Source organism: Haemorhous mexicanus, chromosome 8 (genome assembly GCF_027477595.1).
Source record: "Haemorhous mexicanus isolate bHaeMex1 chromosome 8, bHaeMex1.pri, whole genome shotgun sequence".
Classification (NCBI taxonomy): Eukaryota; Metazoa; Chordata; class Aves; order Passeriformes; family Fringillidae; genus Haemorhous; species Haemorhous mexicanus.
Genome location: NC_082348.1, coordinates 7,181,665 through 7,202,100, shown reverse-complemented (window position 1 = coordinate 7,202,100; position 20,436 = coordinate 7,181,665). Strand labels below are relative to the sequence as shown.

General features: G+C 38.6%; 1 protein-coding gene across 2 annotated transcripts in view; it reads right to left on the bottom strand.

Moving 5' to 3' along the window:
• The window catches only part of NCKAP5 (NCK associated protein 5), a 351,387-nt gene that overhangs the window by 95,766 nt on the left and 235,185 nt on the right, over positions 1-20,436 (bottom strand). For both annotated transcript variants that reach the window (XM_059852591.1, XM_059852590.1), the window contains one exon: positions 19,370-19,519. In XM_059852591.1, the coding sequence (XP_059708574.1) occupies positions 19,370-19,519 (150 nt within the window). The remainder of the gene's footprint in view (positions 1-19,369; positions 19,520-20,436) is intronic.

Below are 20,436 nucleotides of genomic sequence, written 5' to 3'. Positions count from 1 at the left end.
TTCTCTCATTCCATGTTTTGGAATGCTGTAAAATGGAATGTTCAATCTTCCTGGATCTGTTCACTGAATCTCTGATTTCAGCAAGCTACTCCATTACAAACAGGCTACCAAAATTAGGAAATCTAAACCTGACAGCATTATAAATAAATGCTACATTTCAGTTCTTATCAATCCACACTGGAAACATCTGTATAATAAAACCTGTTCTCACACCACTGGCTTTAAAATTGTAGTGAAAGGATGTAATGCAGTCCATGTTAGCTTGACTTTTGTGCTTCTTGATTGCCAAGCAAATCATGCCTATTTATTTGGCAGTTTTGTAATAAGGACTAGACTAGAGGGGAACACTTGACTGACTTTGCTTTAGAATCTGTGCCAGTTCCCACAACTTGTGAAAACCAGTACTTGATATATTAAATCACTCTACAGTGCAACCAAATACTTGATAATAATTCTCATTCCCCTGAAAGTGTTCATTTGGAAAATTTGTAATAGCACTTACAGTCTCAAAACCCTGCCTCCTAATCCAAACCTTCATTTATTTCACAGAAATCACTGGGTTTGGATGTTATTGTAAGGCTGCTCAATTTTTGCTCCAAAGGAACTGCCTTCCTCTCACATTGTATATTCTGGGCATCCTTTGCCAGTTAAGCAGAGTACATCTCCTTGAAGGAAACTGCTATTCAATTTCCATTTTTATTTTCAGGCCACACTTGGAGAAGGCTAAGCTGCAGGAAGGAGCCCCCCTCTCTTCTCACAGCTGGAAAGCTTTTGCACCCTTGCAGGCACCTGGGGCAGTGACAGATCTGACCCCAGATCTAAACCTCCCATGATCTGGCAGGGGACTGTGCAGGGAAAACTGAGCTTGCTGAGAGCAGGCAGCTGAGAGTCCTGAGAACAGCACTCTCTGAGATAGCCAGACTTCTGTAGTGATTCCTAGTCTAAGCAGAGCTGTCCTCTAGGAATTTATGTATATTTTATATCACACATAGAAATGAACAATCATTCTCTGTCCCTCAGCCTTGCTAACACTAAAAGTGATGCAGCCCAGCAAAGATGGAGCACTCAGCACCTGCCACCAGCACCTCAGACACACACATTGTTTTTTGGGGGACAGCTCACTAAGTACAGCAGCATTCAGTCAGCTAAAAGTAACTGTGGCATCACTTACCACTAAATGCAGCATCAGTATCACTCCCTGCTGCTTTTGGATCATTGCAGACTCAAGGATCCTAAAACGTGAAAATAGATGTCCCTCCCAATTCTGATTTTGAAAGTATTTTGCACTAGAGTGTCTCCCAACACTGGAAAATTGAAAGATGACTTGGATAATGTTAAGCAGCCTCCAACTTCCTGAATTAGAGACAACATGGTTCTGAACTGTGAGATGGAGTTTGAAAGGTAAAACTTCAGACTGCTTTAACAAAACAGGCTGCCTTGAATTGCTACCATTGCTAACATGCAGTCATTATGAGAGACTTTGTCAATCGATTTTCATTCCTTCCTCAGGACAAAAAAACATAACCCTGGTAATGATAAAACTTCTTTGAGTCAGCTAAATTCTCTCTCTCCCATAGATACTTTCTCCTGTGGGGCAGCTGTTTGCACAGTTTCAAAGTTAATGAAAGGCTACACACCTGATGCTTCAACAGACAATCCTCTGCACTTTTATAATGACAATGAAATTAATTAAAACTATTAATTAACTATTAAAATTAATTGAATTTTCTACTAGAATGCACGAATAAAAGAGAATGATGTACAATACAGTTTTCCTTACTCAACCTTTGTCTCAGAGTTGAGACAAAACAAAAGGATGGGAGGGGGAAGAAAGAAGAAAGCAGGCAGTGATATGCATTTTGAACTAAGGGAAGAGGAGATCATAGAAGCATAGCCTGGTTTGGATCAGAAGGCACCTTTAAAGATCATCCACTCAAGGGCAGGAGATGGAGGTCTAAAGGTTGCACATCTAGTTAGCAGCTCAGCATGCTCTGAAGGTATCATCAATAAAGGTCAAGAGGAACAAAGTTATGACAGTGAACTTTAAAATCCCTGGCAGAATGCTACCCCACAGTTACCGTGTGCACTCCTTTGTTATTCACACTAAACCATTTGTCCATTTATAGAAAGCTTTATTGATTTACACAGACATTCATTTGTCATGCCCACTGCAGTGTATTAAGAGCTGTCCAAGCACTTCAAATGTACTCAGCAATTTTTTCCTGCTTTCAGCCTCTGATTTTGTATACTTCTGTGATCACAGCTTCCTACAGCACACGAGGGGTCAAACCCTGTTGCTGGCAAAGTAAGAAGTGATGGTGTTGCATTTTTTCCTTAGGTCCTTGGAGCACTTTTGGTAAGCTGCTGCTCTAGGAAGAGTTTACCACTTGAACCACCTCTGTGTCTTTGGTCACTGGGAACTCCTTGCATCTTTCTGTCCCTGCTATGCAGAGAATTTGTCCTTTGAAAGACTAATCCAACAAATTGTCAGAGAAAAGTTTAACACCATACTTCTCTGGTCAGAAGAGCTGAAAATTACATTTTTGCTTTTAAATCAATGTAATTGCAGCAACAAAAGCCTTAATTTAATTCTAGCACTATAACAGCATTTCCACTGGCCACCTTCCAGTGCCTTTTATATTAGTAAAGACAGCTAAATTTACTCTTTGCTGAGAGTAAAATGAGAACTGCACCTCAAGGCCACCTGTCAACATTTGGAGGTTTCCACCTTGTCCTTTACACCTTTTCCTCAACAGATCAAAGCTTGGGCAACCATGGAGCATCTCCCTGCTGAACAGCTCTGCTCCCTGGCCCTACATCCTCAGGACACTGAGACTGGGCAGTGCTACCTACTGATGTGAGTTTAGTGGAAAAATACTTAAATAAAATGGTTTTTATTTAAATGTCCCAGCCTTAACTCTTTCTTCTGGATCATGGAGATGGGAGAAAAAAAGTAAAACACCAAAAAGAACAAATCAGTGATATGATGACAGCCAAGCTTCTCACCCTTGCTTCAAAACACTCAGCCTTCTCAGCAGCATCATTTTCTGCTTTATTTTTTAATGGCCTGTTATATTTAACCCCACTTAAAACATTTGACATAATTTATCTGAAATACTCAGCCAGTGTTTAATTCCAATTCACTTAAAACATGGCATGGAAGTAATACATATGTGATGTTAAACAATGAAACACAGAACCATCCAAGGGTCAGTTCTAATTGTGTCTATAAAAGGCCCTTATTGGGCAGCACTGGGGGGATCATTCTTGCAATTCACAACTTCAACAGTGCTTTTTTAAAATTCTTTACTGTCACAAAACTATATTAAATCTCAAAAGCAGTGTATGTTCCAGGACATGCTCTGCTATAGCTGTGCTACCCATGGGTTTGCAGACTCACAGAAAGCAGTAGAACCTTCTAATGGATGCTAGAAATCAGAAGATATTTATTCAACATCAGGAAACTAACCACTTAAGGTTACAAAAACCCCTTGGGCTTAAATGTTGTGAACAAAAAGCAGCCCAGGGTCTCTGCAGCTTCCTATGATGCCTCACCAATTATTGATGAGCAGATTCATGTATATAAACATGAACTTACAGCAGAAATTATGTAACAGTTTTAAAATTTGTGTTGATTTCATGCTGTCAAAGATCAGAATGCAGAACTTGCTCATTTATTTAGATTTTTAGCAGTTTGCAGAGAGAGACTCCCACCCACAGTCCTGGATGGGGCTCATAACCACAGAAAGCTTTTCCTGTCTGCTGAGCATTTCCCAGCTCACACAAGATGAAACAATGGGTGTCCAACCCTTTGGAAAGAAGAGTGCAACCAGAATTTATTCCTCCAAATTTACTTAGATTGGATAAATGTACAAACTTCAGGATTCAAATCCAACAAACCAGAAGAAAATGAGATTCATCCACTGCTGGTGAGACTGTGTTCTAAAAATGACTAAAGCAAAACTCATCTTTCTAGGAATTCCTCTGTGAAATACCTGTTTTGTTTTGGTTTTTCTCCCAGAATTTGGGGCTGGAAATTTTCAACTGGTTCAAGAATGGCAATATTTGTCCTTTTATTCTTTTGGTTAACTCTTAAGTAACTAAGAATCACAAGCCTTTAAAACCTTCAACATTTTCCCTTCTGACACCACAGAAATGTTTGGAGTTGACATTTTAAGAAGGTTAGGAATAGATCTAGCAAAACAGACTGCATTATAAGCACAGGCTTATCTTCAAGCAAGTAATCACCTAGGCTACTGCTAACAGATATATCAATAACAGAGTTGTGTGTTCACCTGCATGCAAATGATAGAAAACAGCAAATTCTACCAGTATTTACAGAGATAATAATAGACTCTCAACAGTTCCACTGGCAAAGCACTGTCAATACAGGCCTTTGTACAAATGGGTTAAAATTATGAAGGATGCCTTATTTTCTCCCCCAAAAATTCTTCCAAATGATCCCATATAAAACATCTTTTTAGCATGAGGAGAAAAAGAGATCTGAAGAAGCAAGGGCAGCCAGCATACAACTGTATTTCCTAAAGACATGGTCTACATAACACATGTACACTTGATAAAGCATAGAAGTATAAGGATGGAGAGCCAAAAGCCCCACCAAGATTCCCATCCCATTCTTTTTTTCCCCCCTTCTTGTTTTGAGTGATTTGTTCCCTTATGGAATTGCTCTCCTTAAGAACTGAGTGCATTTCACTCTGACACACTTACTGTGCTTCCCCATGTAATATTCACAGGCAGTTCTTCCTTCTATCAAAGAAATAAAAATCCCTGCTCCGTGATAAAAGGTCTGAGGTCCTGAAATTTTAAGTCAAACTAAAATTCTTACAATTAACAGAGACAGAAAAAGGGAAGTGGTGAAGACTTGATTAAAACAAAATGGCATTTTTTAATATCAACTTGTATGTGACACATACCTAAATATCTTTGCATTAGAAACTCTTCTAGGAGAAAATCATATCACATTTGGGCAGCTGCATTTGCATTCTTCTTGTCAAGCAAAATTCTAACTCTTTGGAGTAGTAATTATTTGAAATTAGTACAGTTTAGCTGAAAACCATTGACTACCTGTTAACTCAGTGCTGAAGCTCAATAAAAAACTGTTGGTGCAGTCATTTTGAAAGAAAATACTTACTTTGCTTTGCAAGGAAACATTTTGGAGAAGACTTATCAAATTTAGGAGTGACACTGAAACCAATAGCTAAATTTTGGGTTTGAATCCTTCTGAAATTATACATATGGCAACCCTTAAAAAAAAGATTTCAAAAGGTAGCTTTTATTCTTCTTTTTTTTTTTAAATCAGATCCTGAAAAAAATTCCTGTATTTTAAGACAGTTTTTCAAGCAATAAGAGAGGGCACTTCAGAATTTACTGTAAATGAGTTATCCTTCAAAGCTGGGTAATTTTGACCATGAGCTCACTGACAGTTTTGTACTTGCTGTGATTTCATTATCCACACCTGAGCAGCACAAGGTTCATCTAATGGGGAGGTTGAAAAGAACAGGGCACTTCAGAACTGTGTATGAAAATTAATGTTTGGGCCACTTCATCCCAGCAGAAACACTTCTTATTTTCCCCCTCTTGTCTCTGAGATATTCAGAGAAAATATGGAAATATTACTGCTCATTCTTGGCAATGGGAAGGGGATATGAAAAAAAAAAAGACCAGGGGACAAACTGCCTTCACAGGTAGAAAACCTTGAAATTAAGTATCAGGTAGACAAGGATTACATAACATATATTCAGGATTTTTTTTTAAATTTCTAGAAATTCTATCTATCAAGAGCAGCTCTTCTCCTCTAAAGTAGCTTTTCTGTGGTTTTTTTTCTAATAACATTGGACTGAAAATAAAATATAATTTCACAGGTCAGTGCAAAAAAAATTGCTTTAATGCCTGACCTGGTGCTTCCAGGCTGCTCAATGCACCTGAAATGAAGGGCTGTTATTAAATTATAGTAAACAGTAAAAATTTGGAGCTCAATTTGGAACTATCTTCAGGGGACAGCAACACCAACCTCCTCCCCCCTTACCCATTCCACTCCCTCAAGGAAATTACAATTGAGTTAGCTCATGGGAGCTGATGACAGGAACAAAATATTCAGATTTTACTGCCTTCCTGCTTTTTGTCCCCTCATTTAATGCATAACCTACAACACAAATGTATCCCACACCAAATTATTTTGGAACTCACTGGAAGGTAAAACAACAGATGTTCTGCTCTGACTTCAGAGAAAGTGGATGCTGAATATTTATCAAGAAATATTTTTTCCTAATTATTTATCTGAAGTTCCTTCATTTAGTTCAAACATTATGAAATTATGAAACAAAATGATTTAAACTGACAGTCTGGAAAACACTGATTCCATTTGCTTGAATGTCACATTCACGGGCTGGGTGATGGAAACTCATACCAGCTCTCTGCTATGCAAGTGGGAAAATCTTTTTTTTCTTTTCTTTTTCCAAAGAAATACGTATGAGTTTTTCTGAAATGGAAAAATAAAATACACAACTGGTTTTCCACTTTAGAAAACGTCCCTTGAGCTTCTTTTAATTTGAATTCCGAGAAAAAAAATGGCTTTTCTTTGTTGTACCATGCAATAGATTTAAAAATTATGTGATGATGTAATTGATACTGCCACAAAGTATTTTTAAACATAATAAAATACATTCTTTTCCTCCTCCTATGCTGAATCATTTTACTTTGTTCCTTTAAAGACTTCAAGTTAAAAGCTCCCCACCACAATAAGCTATTAATGTCTCCTGTTTCACAGCTCCCAACATAAATTTATAACAAGTTTTTCTGTTTTAACTACATGGGAGCACTGAGCTATTCCTGAAGGCGATGTTTCCTGCAATTCCACTCTCTTCACCAGAAGTCACCCATAAGTCAACCTCCCCAGGTATTTCAGAATGAACTTCTCTTGATGGCTTCAGTTATTTCTGTCCCTCCCAGCTAAGGAGCTGGGAAGCCAAGTGGAGCAGGACAGGCATTGGTGCTGTGCTGTGGAGAGCATCAAATGCCACATAACGTGCAGCAATTGCTTTGTAGCCACTAGCCAGCTCCTAATAGCTGAATCACAGAATTACTGCTCATTTCTCGCTAGCTGAAATGAAACTCTGCTTGCAAACATCACCCTGCTTCTCCTGAGAGCTCTGAACGTTTTTCTCTTTTGTTCTTACAGGCACACAGCAAGAATTGGGCAATGCCCCTCGCTCCACACAGCAACACGTGGCTTTTGCACTGACATTTGTTAAATTGAAAGCTCTGATTCATTTAATTTTTAATCTTTTAGAGTGAATTTGAAGAGTAGCTGTACTTGGCCCTGAAGAAAAACAGCTCAGATCTCAAATTCTGTCTTTTAAAAGAGTCAGCACATGAATGGGTTTTTTGGTTTGTTTTTTGTGCCCTATGCAGACTGTGCTCACTTACAGAAGATGGGATAAGGACCCTGCAGAAACTGTCTGAGGTGGCACCATCAAACTGTGATCCTAACCAGTTACAGGAAATGTCTCCTACTCAGCTGGCTGACATCAGGTCCACCCACACTGACTTTTTGGCTTGGATGAGCTGTGAGTGTCCTCATCTCCAGGATTTTTCTGACCATCACACTGACCAGGCTACAGCTCACACCATGGTGTGGCCTTGGAACCAGTGGATGGGTTTCTCTTACAGGAAATGGGAGCAGGGACTCCAGCTGCTGCTGGGCTCCCCTGGAGTCAGAGTGACTCCCCAAAGTGTACACAGCACAAGTCTGAAGATCTGCTCCTGCTACACCATTCCCAAGGCAGACACACAATTATAACAGGATATCTTCCAACATTAATAGGGAAGCCCTAAGGAATTCTACTGCCAGGACAAAAATGCATCCCACAATACCAAAATAAAAGAGAAGCCTGTTGGGAACTTTTTCCTGCACACAAGAGAGATGTGCCAGAGTAGTTTTTCTGCTTGGATATTTTTATAGCTTTGTACATTATGAAAACAGAAAATAAAAACCAGTACAGAAATATAAACATTCAAGCCAGCTACCAGGAATCAAATTTCATTGTAATTGTATATTATTAAGTGCCACTGTGTTATAATAAACTCCTTCTCAATTATTAACTTAACCTTGCTCTTCAGCATATAAAATTTGTCTCAGATTTTGTTCTTCATACTTGCATTTGTGGGCAAACTACATTCTAGGAAATCCAAGAAATGCCTTAGACCACAACTTTTGGAGAATGTGGCAAACCAAAAGTCCTTAAAAAAACCAAGGTTTGGCTGGAAATGGCAGTCTCACATCACACACACTTCAGGTCAAAGATGATGGGGTTCAGTATTATGCTCAGGTGTGAAAAGTACAGCAGCAGCAGCAGCCCTGATCTGCAGAATGAGCCAAATTCACATCACACATAATTAAACACAGCTCAAGTGCAGCCACTGGAACTGCACCCACCTTCACATGTCTGAATTTGATAGCCAAATAAAATAACATTAGTATCAAAGATGAGGAAATGTTGCTGTTATCTAATTCCAAACTCCTGTTCAAGAGCAGGATCAGGGATTAATCAATTGGCCTAAAGGGAAAATGCAGAGAAAAGAACAAAAATAAATCAATGTATGAAATACTATGCAATGTCAGATATACCTAGAACTGATCACATTACTGCTCTGTCAAATTGGCCTGCAATTGGGAAATACTCCTGCCTGGCAGATGTCACCAGCGAGGCAAATCACTTGCTCAGAAAAGAGAAGCAATTCTCATCTCTTATTTCTATTCAACATCTTTGTGAAAAATACAGGTTTTGCCTAATACTAGCAAAGTTCTTTCTTACAATGAACTAAGAATACCTATTTTTACTTATCTAAATGGGTAAAATTTTGAGTAATTACCCTGGGGTCACTGCAAAGGGCAAAATATTTGAGAAAAAGAGTAAAAAGACAACCAACACTGGAATGGAAAAAACCTATACTGTGCCACAGCAAGAGGAGCCAAGACTGTTTCCCTAAAAGTGAAGTTATGTCAACACTGCAAAGAGCTGCTAAAGCTGGCTCAGGTTGCTCCTGCATTGTTCTACTGGGGCCAATACTCTGGTTCTCAGGAAGAGCTAATTAGCTCAAATGAAAGCTATTCCATGCAATTACACTGCTTCTGCTACCTGAACTACTTTGCATGGCAGGGCATTACATAAAAAGAAGATGCTGTTTATAAAGCTTGCAACAGAGCCCTTTTCTCTGTTTCACACCTCCTACCTTAATTGAATCAAATTTATGCATGTATGTGTGTAACAGTAATCTCTGCACAGCACTGGGGAGACACTACAATGTGTTACAAAATCCTTTTTATGAGGTACAGATCAGACTTCAGTTACACAAAGCACACTCATTGTTATTTAATAAAAAGAATATTAGAATGGTCATTATTGGTAAGAGCAGCTGAAGTATAATGACATCAAATAGGACTGAAGGAAATCACCAAGGAGGGTGCAAGAGACTTTTCTCTGACACATCTAAGGTCTGAATGAGCAAACTCTGTAAGGTTCAAAAGATGAAAAAGGAGGAGCTATTGGAGGCAATTAAGGAGAAACTTCAGCTGTTTCAGCCCCATGACCTCAATGCTGAGAAGCCTCCACTCATTCCCAGGTTACCATTAACTGCTAAGAGAACTGCTAACCAAGTCTTGCAGAGGGACAGATGCAATAGAAGAAAATGCTTTAAATTCTGTTTAAACACACAGCAGTCTCACACAATGCATGACCCTCACACACATTTTTCAGCTGATCTGAAACTGCTGCTGCAATAACTTTACAGGGGATTTTGTCTAGCAAAGTAGCCAATTGTGTAAGTACTTCTTAGAATTTATTAAAATGCTGAGTGAAAAATTCAGGTCTTTCTTCCTCTATTTAAAATAACCTTTTCCTGAAGAACTTAAATGTTAAGACCCAGAACACTTGAAATCAGAAGGGTTTTTCTGGAGGAACAGACCATTTGACTGAAGACAAGAAAGAAACCTGGAGGCTTATTAAAGGGAAACTGTAATCCCCAATTGAGCACTTCTCCTAAACAATTTCCAAGTATTGGCCTTGTCTGAGTACAAACACACAGAAGAGGAATAGGAAAACCCATGAATCACAAAGATGAAGAGCTCTGTCACCACAGGTGATGAAAGGCCAGCAGGAATCCCAGGTATTCCAGTGGGAAGGGAAGAAGCTGTGCCCTCTAGATGGCATTATGTGCCTGTAGATCCCAGAGGAGCTGGGGAGCCCTGCCAGGCATGGTGACCATAACTCCACCTGCACAGGAAACATGGGCCAGGGGTCAGGAAGGGAAGATCACCTTTCTCTGCTGCGTGGGAAGGTGAGAACTGCACATTCCTGAAGGGCAGAGCAGGGACACAGACCTGGTTTTGCCATGTGGGAAGCAGAGGAATGGTGCTCAGCCTAAGGTGAAAAAAAAGGGAGGATCTGACCCCATATGGGGAAAGACAACTTAACTGGGAGGGGTGGGCAATATGTGAAGACATATTATAAAAACAAAACAAAAACAAACAAACAAACAAAAAAACAGAAAAGAAATCCTTATGAATAAACAAAACTCTCCTTGACATTTAATAGCTCCTGAAACAGACAACTGTACACTAAAATGTGCATGCAGCTATCCACACCCATGCACATGAGGCTATAATGCACCCATGTGTAGCTTTTTGGACTATACACTGAAATTTAACACTTAGTGATAATCAGGTATCTACAGAACCATCAGCAAAAATCAGTCAGACTATTCCACATTTATCTATCCTCTCTATCTATTTATAAGTAATCTTAAAATCTGTGCTTGTCACCATGACAGATTAAGCAGACTTAAAAATAATCGTTTGGGTATTTTCTGCTGTGGACTATCAAATTAGCTGCATAATAAAGCCAGTGAATACTGAATTTCAAGAGTATGTTAATCATACAGATCTCACAAGTGTAGTTAAGTATTTTCCAACACAGAAGCCAACCCTTACAGGCTGGAATTCAGCACAGTGCCCCTAATTCCAGTCTATGAGTGTAAATATACATGCCCAGAATCCCTTCTATAATGTCCAATCCTGTATTTCTACCAGATGAACAAAAAAGAAATCACTATAAAATTAAGAAAAAGTGCATCACCATGAGATGTCAATACTGTTTAAGCATTTTCAAGATTAGTAAGGAGAAATTAAAAGATTTTTTTTTTTCTATGTTGTAAGTAAGGAGTTGTAAGGGTTTCAGCTTAAACAGCTGAGGTAAATTATTGGGATTTCCTATGCAGCCACTGGAGAACATCCACAGAATAACTGGGATTTTTAAAATGTTAGTTTGAAATGAACTGCAGCTATTTATTTAGTTTATGAACTGTAGAACTGTCACTGCTGTCAGCCAAACTGCACACATTACTACGTAAATTAAAAATATAGGGTGTGATTCTAAAAATCTCTGTCACACAGAAGCTTTCCTCTGAAACAAGGGCCACTGTGAGTAATGAGCAGGCTCACAGGAAGGGCTTGTGGAGAGCCAGCCCAGAGTGCACAGCTGAGGGAAACTATTTAAAAAAATTACTGAGTCTCACTCTCTGAGATGATGGATGTGTGGGGATAAACACAGCCACCTAGATCTATAACACAGGGCTGGAAAATCTCATTCCATTCCACGGGGAGAGGGGATTCTCAATTGTAGCACATGCCTGATTGCTGAAAAAGGTAAGTTACAGTAAATGCTGATTATCTGCAAGAAGGCACCACACTTGGAAAGAAGGGTACTGAAAAACTATCATTAGATTATAAAAGGCAGACAGAAATAGCAGATTCCTTCACTGCAACCTAGCAAGGACTGTGTGCAGAATGCAGTTAACATTCATTACAATAGAGAAAATCTGACAGGTTTAATAAAACCGAGATGATTTTCCTTGACTTCTGTGACTTACCTTTTCTTCACTGACTACACCTATTCCTCAGACCTCCTGGCACCAAATCATTATTCTTGTGGCCACACTCAATACTCTGAACTATTTAAAGACTGCTGTTATGTCAGCCAGCTAAGTACTAAAGAGCTTTTTGTGTGGTACACAGCTGTAAGAAAAGTGCCATTGGACTGGAACTCGGAAAATCCTAGAAAACAATGAACTTGTTACCTGCTTTTTACAGAAAATATATGTAATTTCATTTGGCTGTGGTAAAATGAACATGAAATGCTTATCTATGATCCCATTTGTTTCAATACAATTTCCAGATCTCAGTATATTGTCTTGAGGATTCTGTAGTATACCTATAATTTTAACAACTGCATGCACCAAAACTTAGGGAAAAAAAATCACCACTGTAGGTGAACTAAAGGATATGCTAAACAGCACCCTGACCAAAATATTAATGTGAAGTAAAAAAATTGCATGTAAGACATATGCATGTATTGCATTTTCTCCCCCCTGCAAGATGCTGGATTCACTGTCCTGGAAAAGAGCATTTTATACATTCTGCCTTGAGAAGGAAGAAATCAGGAACAGCACAAGTTCTCACTCCTTCCCTATGTGCCTTGTACCTCACTGGGACACACTGATGTGTGTGATGAGTGCTGAAGCTGGAAAGTAACTTTCATTAAAACCTGTTTACTGCATGAGCAGGCTAAAGGAGAAAAATTCTGATATGCAGCAAAATTCCCAAGTAGTTGATGGGGTATGACACAATGACAAGCTTAAAACAATTAAATGGTGGTCTAAGACACAGCAGAGCAGGAATAAGAGTTGAAGCATACTCTGTTGAGCACTTGGTTGAATTAGCTTATTTCAATATATTACTGCTTTGTGGCTATGTCAGAGTACAAAACAGAGCTGATCTGGAAGGTTTTACCTTTTCCACACCTGCTAAACCCTCAGAAGCTCTGCATGTTGTGACCCAAAACATTCAACTTCTGAACCACTGCCATGGTGTGTCACAGGAGATGCAATTCCACATTCTTTTATCTTCCCTTAGACTCAAACAGAAAAGAAAACAATACTGTTTGTAACTCAGACTAAAATTCCCAGGAGGCATCACAGTTGATTTTAGAAAGCATTTTAAGCTTTTGCTGAACTGAATAGTGAGAAAAATGCAGATAAGCATGGCCTTCTCCTGGACCATGGAGACAATGACTTAATGTACAGTAAGTTTTATCAAGGCACTCTCCCATTTCAGGAGATGGAGCTGTTTGGTGAACAGTGGATCAGAAATCTGTCTCTAATGATGGCAGGAAATGGTTACAGCAATGACAGAGTAAATCTGAACAGCTCTTCTTACATCCAGTGGGCTGAGCTATTTTCAACACCCCCATTGTAAATTCACATCCCTACTAGATCATCTTGATTTTTCTATGCCAAAAGAGAAATTGCCATGAATTTCAACTGGCTTAGGGGAAAAAAAAATAAAAGGAGAGAGAAAAATAGAAAGATAAATATTTTACATGTCTGCAGGAAATACATCCTCTTCTCTTAAATACTCACCACATTCTAACTGAGTTGAACTGTCTGCCCAGGAGAGGTTTCTATTAATCCTCATCCATATGAGGATGATATTTCCAGTAAGATCCCAAGAGAGAACTCTGTGCCAGCTATGGAGCCTCACACCCTCGTGGGATGGCTGGAAAAGCCACGGTGGAAGATGTGAACTGGCAGGAGGGGAACAAACAGCTTTTGAGGACTTCAGCCAGAGCAGGGGAGGACAGACAGCAGGAGGAAAGCACACAGGGCACAAAGGCAAGGAGAAACAGGTAGCAGCCATGAGATTTGCTTCCCAAAGACCAGCTGAGCCACTGAGGACCTACAGCAGATGAGCTCAAGCATCAACAAGTTATAGAAAACATTCAGCTTGATGGTACTTGTTCAGTTTTAATTTAAAATTTACTCAGTTATTGGAAAGCTGAAACAGTTTGCCAATACTGTTATCTGGAAAGAGCTGGAATAAACTGGGCTGGTTTTGAAACCAGTGATGCAATTCTGTGCTGAGTCATTATCAGCCACTGTGTAAGGTTGGAAATAAGACTTCCCCTGCCTCATTGTCTGATCCCTCACTACAAAAAAACAAAAGAGTTCTTAGGCACAGTTCAGAAAATGAATTATAAAAGTCTCCTACTGAAAAGATTTAAAAGTCAAATCATCCAGTAATTAGAATTAAGTAGGTTGGTCTTTGGTGACAAATCAGCATAATGGATCTAGTTGTGTGGATGGCCAAGGCACTGGGCTAAGAAGAGGCTTCTGCCTGAATCAGATTAAACACATTGGCTGCAACAAGACAGGTTGCTACAAAATTTTTAGAATGTTGCTACAAAACATTTCAAAGTTTCATGATTTTTCTATGCATCTAAGTCAAGTGATTCACATTTCCCATACACCAGTGAATCAGCTGACTTTCAATTGACAAGAAGTCTTTCCTCACAGATATTTTCAGAAACTCAGGCTCTTTGCCTCTGCATATGGTGTGTTTCTTTCCTTGGAAAAGAAAATAATTATTAGTTTTCTTACCATTTTGCCTTGCAGTACATGGAAAACCATTCAAATAAAAATAAAGAAGAGAAAATAATGAGCAAAATAAAAACCAGCAGCATCCAATTCAAAGTTATCCTCCTAATCCACCCAGAGGAATTATGTACCCTTCTCATATTTCTATTTTATAGTTCATAGTTCATTGCTATCATGTCTTTCTTTCTCTGCAGAGTAGTAAAAACATAATATTGGAAATACTTGACGTACTTCCTCATTTGTTTAATGGTGATGATAAAAGGGAAATGACTCCTCTAATATATTTGAACTCTTATTATCCTGAGTGAGTTTTCTCCCAAAGCTCAATTTATTAAAACAAAACACATCTTTCTGGGATGAACTGCAAAGGGTAAGAGGGCAAAATTGTTTAATTAAAATTGGAGTGGTTTCATGATTCTACCCCAGCAGACACTGCTTCCACTGCAGCTTGGTTTACTGAAACTTGCACTGAGCCTCACTCACCTGCAAGCAATGAGATTCTCACACATGAATTAGGCTTTTCATTCACTGACTCCAAGGTTACAATCTAATGCTACCCCAGTGGTTTGCTGAAAAATGCAAGGTTGGGAGCAGCCCTCAGTCAGTATTTTTGAGGCCAAAAGAACTCGTGCCCACTGCAGATGGGGAAGCAGACACTTAGCAAACCAGGGGAACCTCCTCTCTGCAGCCCATGTTGATTTAATTTTGAATGCAAATACTGTGGTGTTAACAAGGTGTTAGCTGTGCTCTGTCCCAGTCACTTCATGAGCAGCCAAAAGCAAATCTTTCTAAGCAAGTTGCACTACTGCAGTTGCAAAGAAGGACATTCAAAAGAGCTGGAACATTTCACAGAGTCAGACACAGTTAATTCATACTGAATTACCCTCCCTGCATAAATGTCTGTGCAAATGACAGACTTTAATAAGCCTTCAAAGCTGACACAGTATTTATCACTGATTAAATTTTAAAAATCAAAGTAACTATAGCTTTTACAGACATGTTTAGATTAAGACTGACATTAATGCTGTATATCAGTTTAAATCACTTGCAATTATGCAGGTGCTTGGTGCTTGTATTTCAGTCATTTGAGGCCAAATTGGGGCAGAGAACCCTTAGCTCCATATTGGATAACAAAGCTTTGGGACACTCTCAAGGCCTTTCCAGACACTGTTTGCCTAATACAGAATATTCTTAAAGCTTCCCTCTGTGGACTGTAAATGTGTAAATTGTTCTTGCTGGAAAAAAGATATAGTAGACAATCTTGAAATGAAAATCCATATAACACCTAACATACCCAGGAGAGCAAATTAAGGCTTTGTGAAAAATCTCTGACTTGTAACTATGGGACTTTGGAAATATAATATTATTGTTTCACTGTAGTTGTGAAAATGGTGAAAAAATCTGGAACTGCTGTATGGGTGTTGATGCATGTCCAGAATAAATGATACTTTTTGTATATTTCTGGCTACAATTAAAAAAAATGCAATTCTTCTGGTGATGAAAGCAGAATTTAAAAAAAGAAATTCGACCACGGAATTCATATGTTATTACCCATATTTCATTAATATTTAATTTTTTGCAGCACTCCAGATACACAGAGAAGATATCAGAGAATGGTTTTTTTTCTTTGTAAGAGCTAGAAGGCATTTGATCATAACTACTGAAGTAAATTAAATGGCATTTCAAGAGCAGCCAACTAAAAATGCTGAAGGCATAAAGGAATTTTGATATCCAGGAAATCACAATTAATTTCAACTATGTAAAATGGGACACAAGATGGTGTGAGCCATTTTTTATTTGTCATCTGTTCCATTTGATTAGAAACTTATGGTATTTATCAGTCAGTAAAGTGGAAATAGAATTTGCTGTAAATGATAAAGGATGCAAAAAAAATTATAGGCAAAAGGAGCAATGGGAGAATATGTGTAGATATCTCTTATCAAAGTATATGATAGCTTTCACTTGGGCTGACTACAAAGATACTTTTTTATACTGATTTCTACTGTTCAGTGAGAACATTTCTAGGATAAACAGCAGTTAATAACACATAAAAGGAATTACTGAAATTTATTTGGCAATACAATTGACAGCAAAAAAAAAAGAAGACATTTTAAACACAACTGCCATGATATGGAAGCTATTAAAAGAAAGCTTCCTGTGAAAATGAAGCCTTGCCCCTTTCCTTATTCTTAGATTTCCTGCTGCAGATCCAGCTGACCAGGATGACTACAGGCTTTTTCCCATCCACAGAAAGTCCTGAAGGAAGCCACCATGTACCTCACATCCACAAGGTCAGTAGCCCAGGAAGGGCAGAAATAATTTGCTCTATGTATGGAACAGGAATAATTTTCCCATACAGGCATTCCAAACAAAAGAAACTAAATAATCTGTTCTATTGCACATGTATCTGGAGGAGCTTCCCATTTATCCCTGAGCTGGTGGAGAGCATTTCTCTTTTGGTACTTCATTCACTGGAAAATTAGCTGAGATTTACCCAACTTTTTGTGTGAGCAGCCAAGAGAAGGTATTAACCAGGACAAAAAATACCTGCTGGATGTAAACTTTTATAGAATAAAAACTTCACACCACTTGTGCAGGCTTTTCCTTAGATGTGCACTGTCAAATACATTTATATGCACGTGTATAAATGTAAATTTATATGTGCCAAGCAACAGGCCAGTGAACACAGCTGAGGAGGAAGAGGATGAAATAATTCTACAATGCCCCAACAGACCAGCTGGTTATGTGCTACAGCTGAGGAGCAAACAAACTAATAGGAAGAGACATCAAAAGCTTTCTTACCAGTGATGATATTAATGGAATTATATTAATAGGCATTAATGGATTAGGTCACACACTCTGACTATTACTTTTAACAGCTTTTGTTTATAGGCAGTGCTCAGATTCTAGAGGGCACAGATGGAGGATCAATTCTAGTAAGCACTTTATTAGCCCTTCTGATTTCATTAATTCAGTAACATCTAATAATGTAAAGTAAGATTAAAGATCCTGACACCCACAGCACAAAAAACTAACAAACAGTAATTTTTTGTTCCTTTCTAGATAGACTAACAAAATATTTAGAATAATTAGTCTGAAAATGGTAAAGAATTAGAACAGCTAATTGCATATAACTTTTAAAAAAGTCTCTTAATTAATAAACCCTACAGTCTTTGACACTACAATTTATATTCTTCAAGAGAAAAATACAGCAAAAGTACATAATGTTAAACAACACACAGTTAACAACACATTGTTTTGATTACATTGGATCACAATTAATGTTGGCCCTGGAATTCATCTTTCTCCTTTGACAGCTCCTTACACTCCTTGTGTAGATGAATCCCCGAAGAACTGGCATTCTCTAACCTGGGCTTTTGAGCCAGGCACTGCACAGCACTGACACCAGTGAGGAGAGGTCTCCACTGCCCCTCCTGAACCAGGTCCTGCCTGTCCTTGCTGCTACAGCCTCTACCTGGGCAATCTGCCACAGCTGATCAAGGCTGTGACATTACTGAACACCTCCCTACCAACTGAGGACACAAAGAACTGCAAATGTCATGCAGACTGGTTAGGAATAAGGCAAAGTAAACAGAAACCATGCATGTTTTGGAAATAAAAGACCACAAATAACCTACAGTCATTCTCCATCAACAGATAAAGCAAGACTGTATTAAACTGTACACTTTTTTAGAGTTTTACTGTCTTAAACACTTAGTAGCATGTGGTTTTTATCCCCAGGGTGAAATTAGAGTTATTTAATATTACATGTGTTTATTTTACAAACAGTCTAAGCCTTTAAGGTAAAATTAAAGAAACTGCCCGCACCTCTGAGATTTCAGATCCTGTATTTAGATGCAAACAGGACTGGTTGTAACTGTTCATATTTTACTTTTAACAAAGTCCTCGAGAACAAAAATGCAGAGTCTTAATCTATCAGAGTACAACTCAAACCAGAAATTATCATGTGAAAGGGCCTTCACACTTAAGCAAAAATGTATAGGGATAGTGATAAATCTATTGTCTACCAACACCTTACACAGGCAAAATGTCACTCAGACCATTCTAAGGCATTCATTTACCCATAGCTATAATGCTACATAAATGCTTGAACAGGAGAAGAACACTAGAAAGGTGAAAAATGCACTTTGTAGTAGTTAAAAATTAGATTTAAACATGCAGTCTTATTTTTTCATAGACATTGAAGCTCATGTTTCTATCAAGGAGCACAAAATAAGTTCATGTATATTGTGGTCAAAGTTTTACCTGCACCTTGTCCACGGCTGCCTCAGAAAACTTTGAAACTTCTCCTCTAGTTAGAAGCTACCACAAAGTGCACTATTTTGCAGATCCTAATTTTCCAGAAATGCACTCAAAATGTAGAGTGTGCAGTTCTCCATGAAGTCTACAAGGAAACAGATTTTCCACAGCCCAGCAGTAAAAAGGCCAGAGCTCTCCCAAGCAAGCAGCCCAGCAATTAAAAATTGAGCAATAAACTACACTGGAGCAAAACTAGTTTTATGACAGCTGTTAAACCACCTATATTAGAATTGCAATATTAATAATTGAAACAAAACGAGTAAAAGCAATTTTTCTTATTAAATGGTCTCAAAGGAATTAAAATAATGTATTAAATTCCTTTTAAAGATATGTGATGCTCAGCATTAGAGAGGGATCCTTTTAGTGGTTCTAAGCTTCTTGTTCAGCCTTGGTAAATGAATTGTGAAAAAAACACCCCATAACATGAAATCAGGTGAACTGTGAAAGATTAGATTAATACTACAGGGTGATTCAGTGCCAATAAATGAATGAGGCAGGGGGGAGGGTGGTCTTTAATGTGTGAAACTCTTGTGCTTCTTACCTCCAGAGCTTTCAAACGCTCCAAGAGCAATTTTGTTTTTTCCTTTTCCTCCTCAGTGCTGCTGCTTTCACTTCTTGAATCTTCATCTGCCTGCGTGCGAATTTTTTCCATGCCTTCTTTACATCTCCTACTGTCTTCTGACAGCTTTTCCTGCAAGGATTTTTTAAAAATGTCATTACTCACAGGTGCAAATGAAGTTAACTATGCAAATATGTCCAATCCTCCCTTGTATATGAATGAAAAAAAGAGAGAGGAAGTTGCTAGTGACACGATTAAAGTGCTAAATAAGTGGAGTCATGAAGGCTCTGTGACACATGCTATGCCAATTCTGCAAGTGTATGCACAACTGAACTGCTACTTCCACTTCAGATTTTTAAAACTCAGAACTTGTCATTTCTTTATAACTTCCATTTTCTTTAAAAGTTGCAATGAACACTGAACATGCCAGCTTTCAGTGGCAGCTTTTTGCCACTGAGAGCTAAAGCAGTTTATTGAGGAAAAGCTAACATATGTTCATGCCTAATGTCTTTCACCTTTCTTCATCTAGAGCTAATATTTGAATTATTAAAGAATGGGCTGAGAATCAAGCTGCTACCAGATGAATACTGATTTAAGATCTGCTCTAACATATAACTGGAGAGAATGAGACTGACAACAAAACTTTCAGAAGTGCCCCAGTCTATTTCCAGTCAGCCAGCCTGAGTTGTTACCAGCTGCAGCTGCTGAGTGGCTGCTGAGTTTTACCAGAGCTCTCTAGAAATCATAGGATTGAATAGTGAATCCTGCTAACTCCAATAATTATCTGTCCAAGCTCTCTCTGTCCAGAGAGAGTGAGACAGAGAAAGAAAACAACAAGACTACAAGCAAGCAATGTAAAACATTCCCAAAATGACAAGGCAAGCATTAGGGGAAAAAGAGAACTCCACAGATGTTGAGAGTGACCCATCATCAGAGCACAGCACAGGAGGGACTGGCTCTACCTTGCAAACCACCTTCTCTACCTGCACGAGCAGATGCAGACTGACAACTCACGAGCAGCTTGAGAATGAAAGATGTGAGGTAAATCA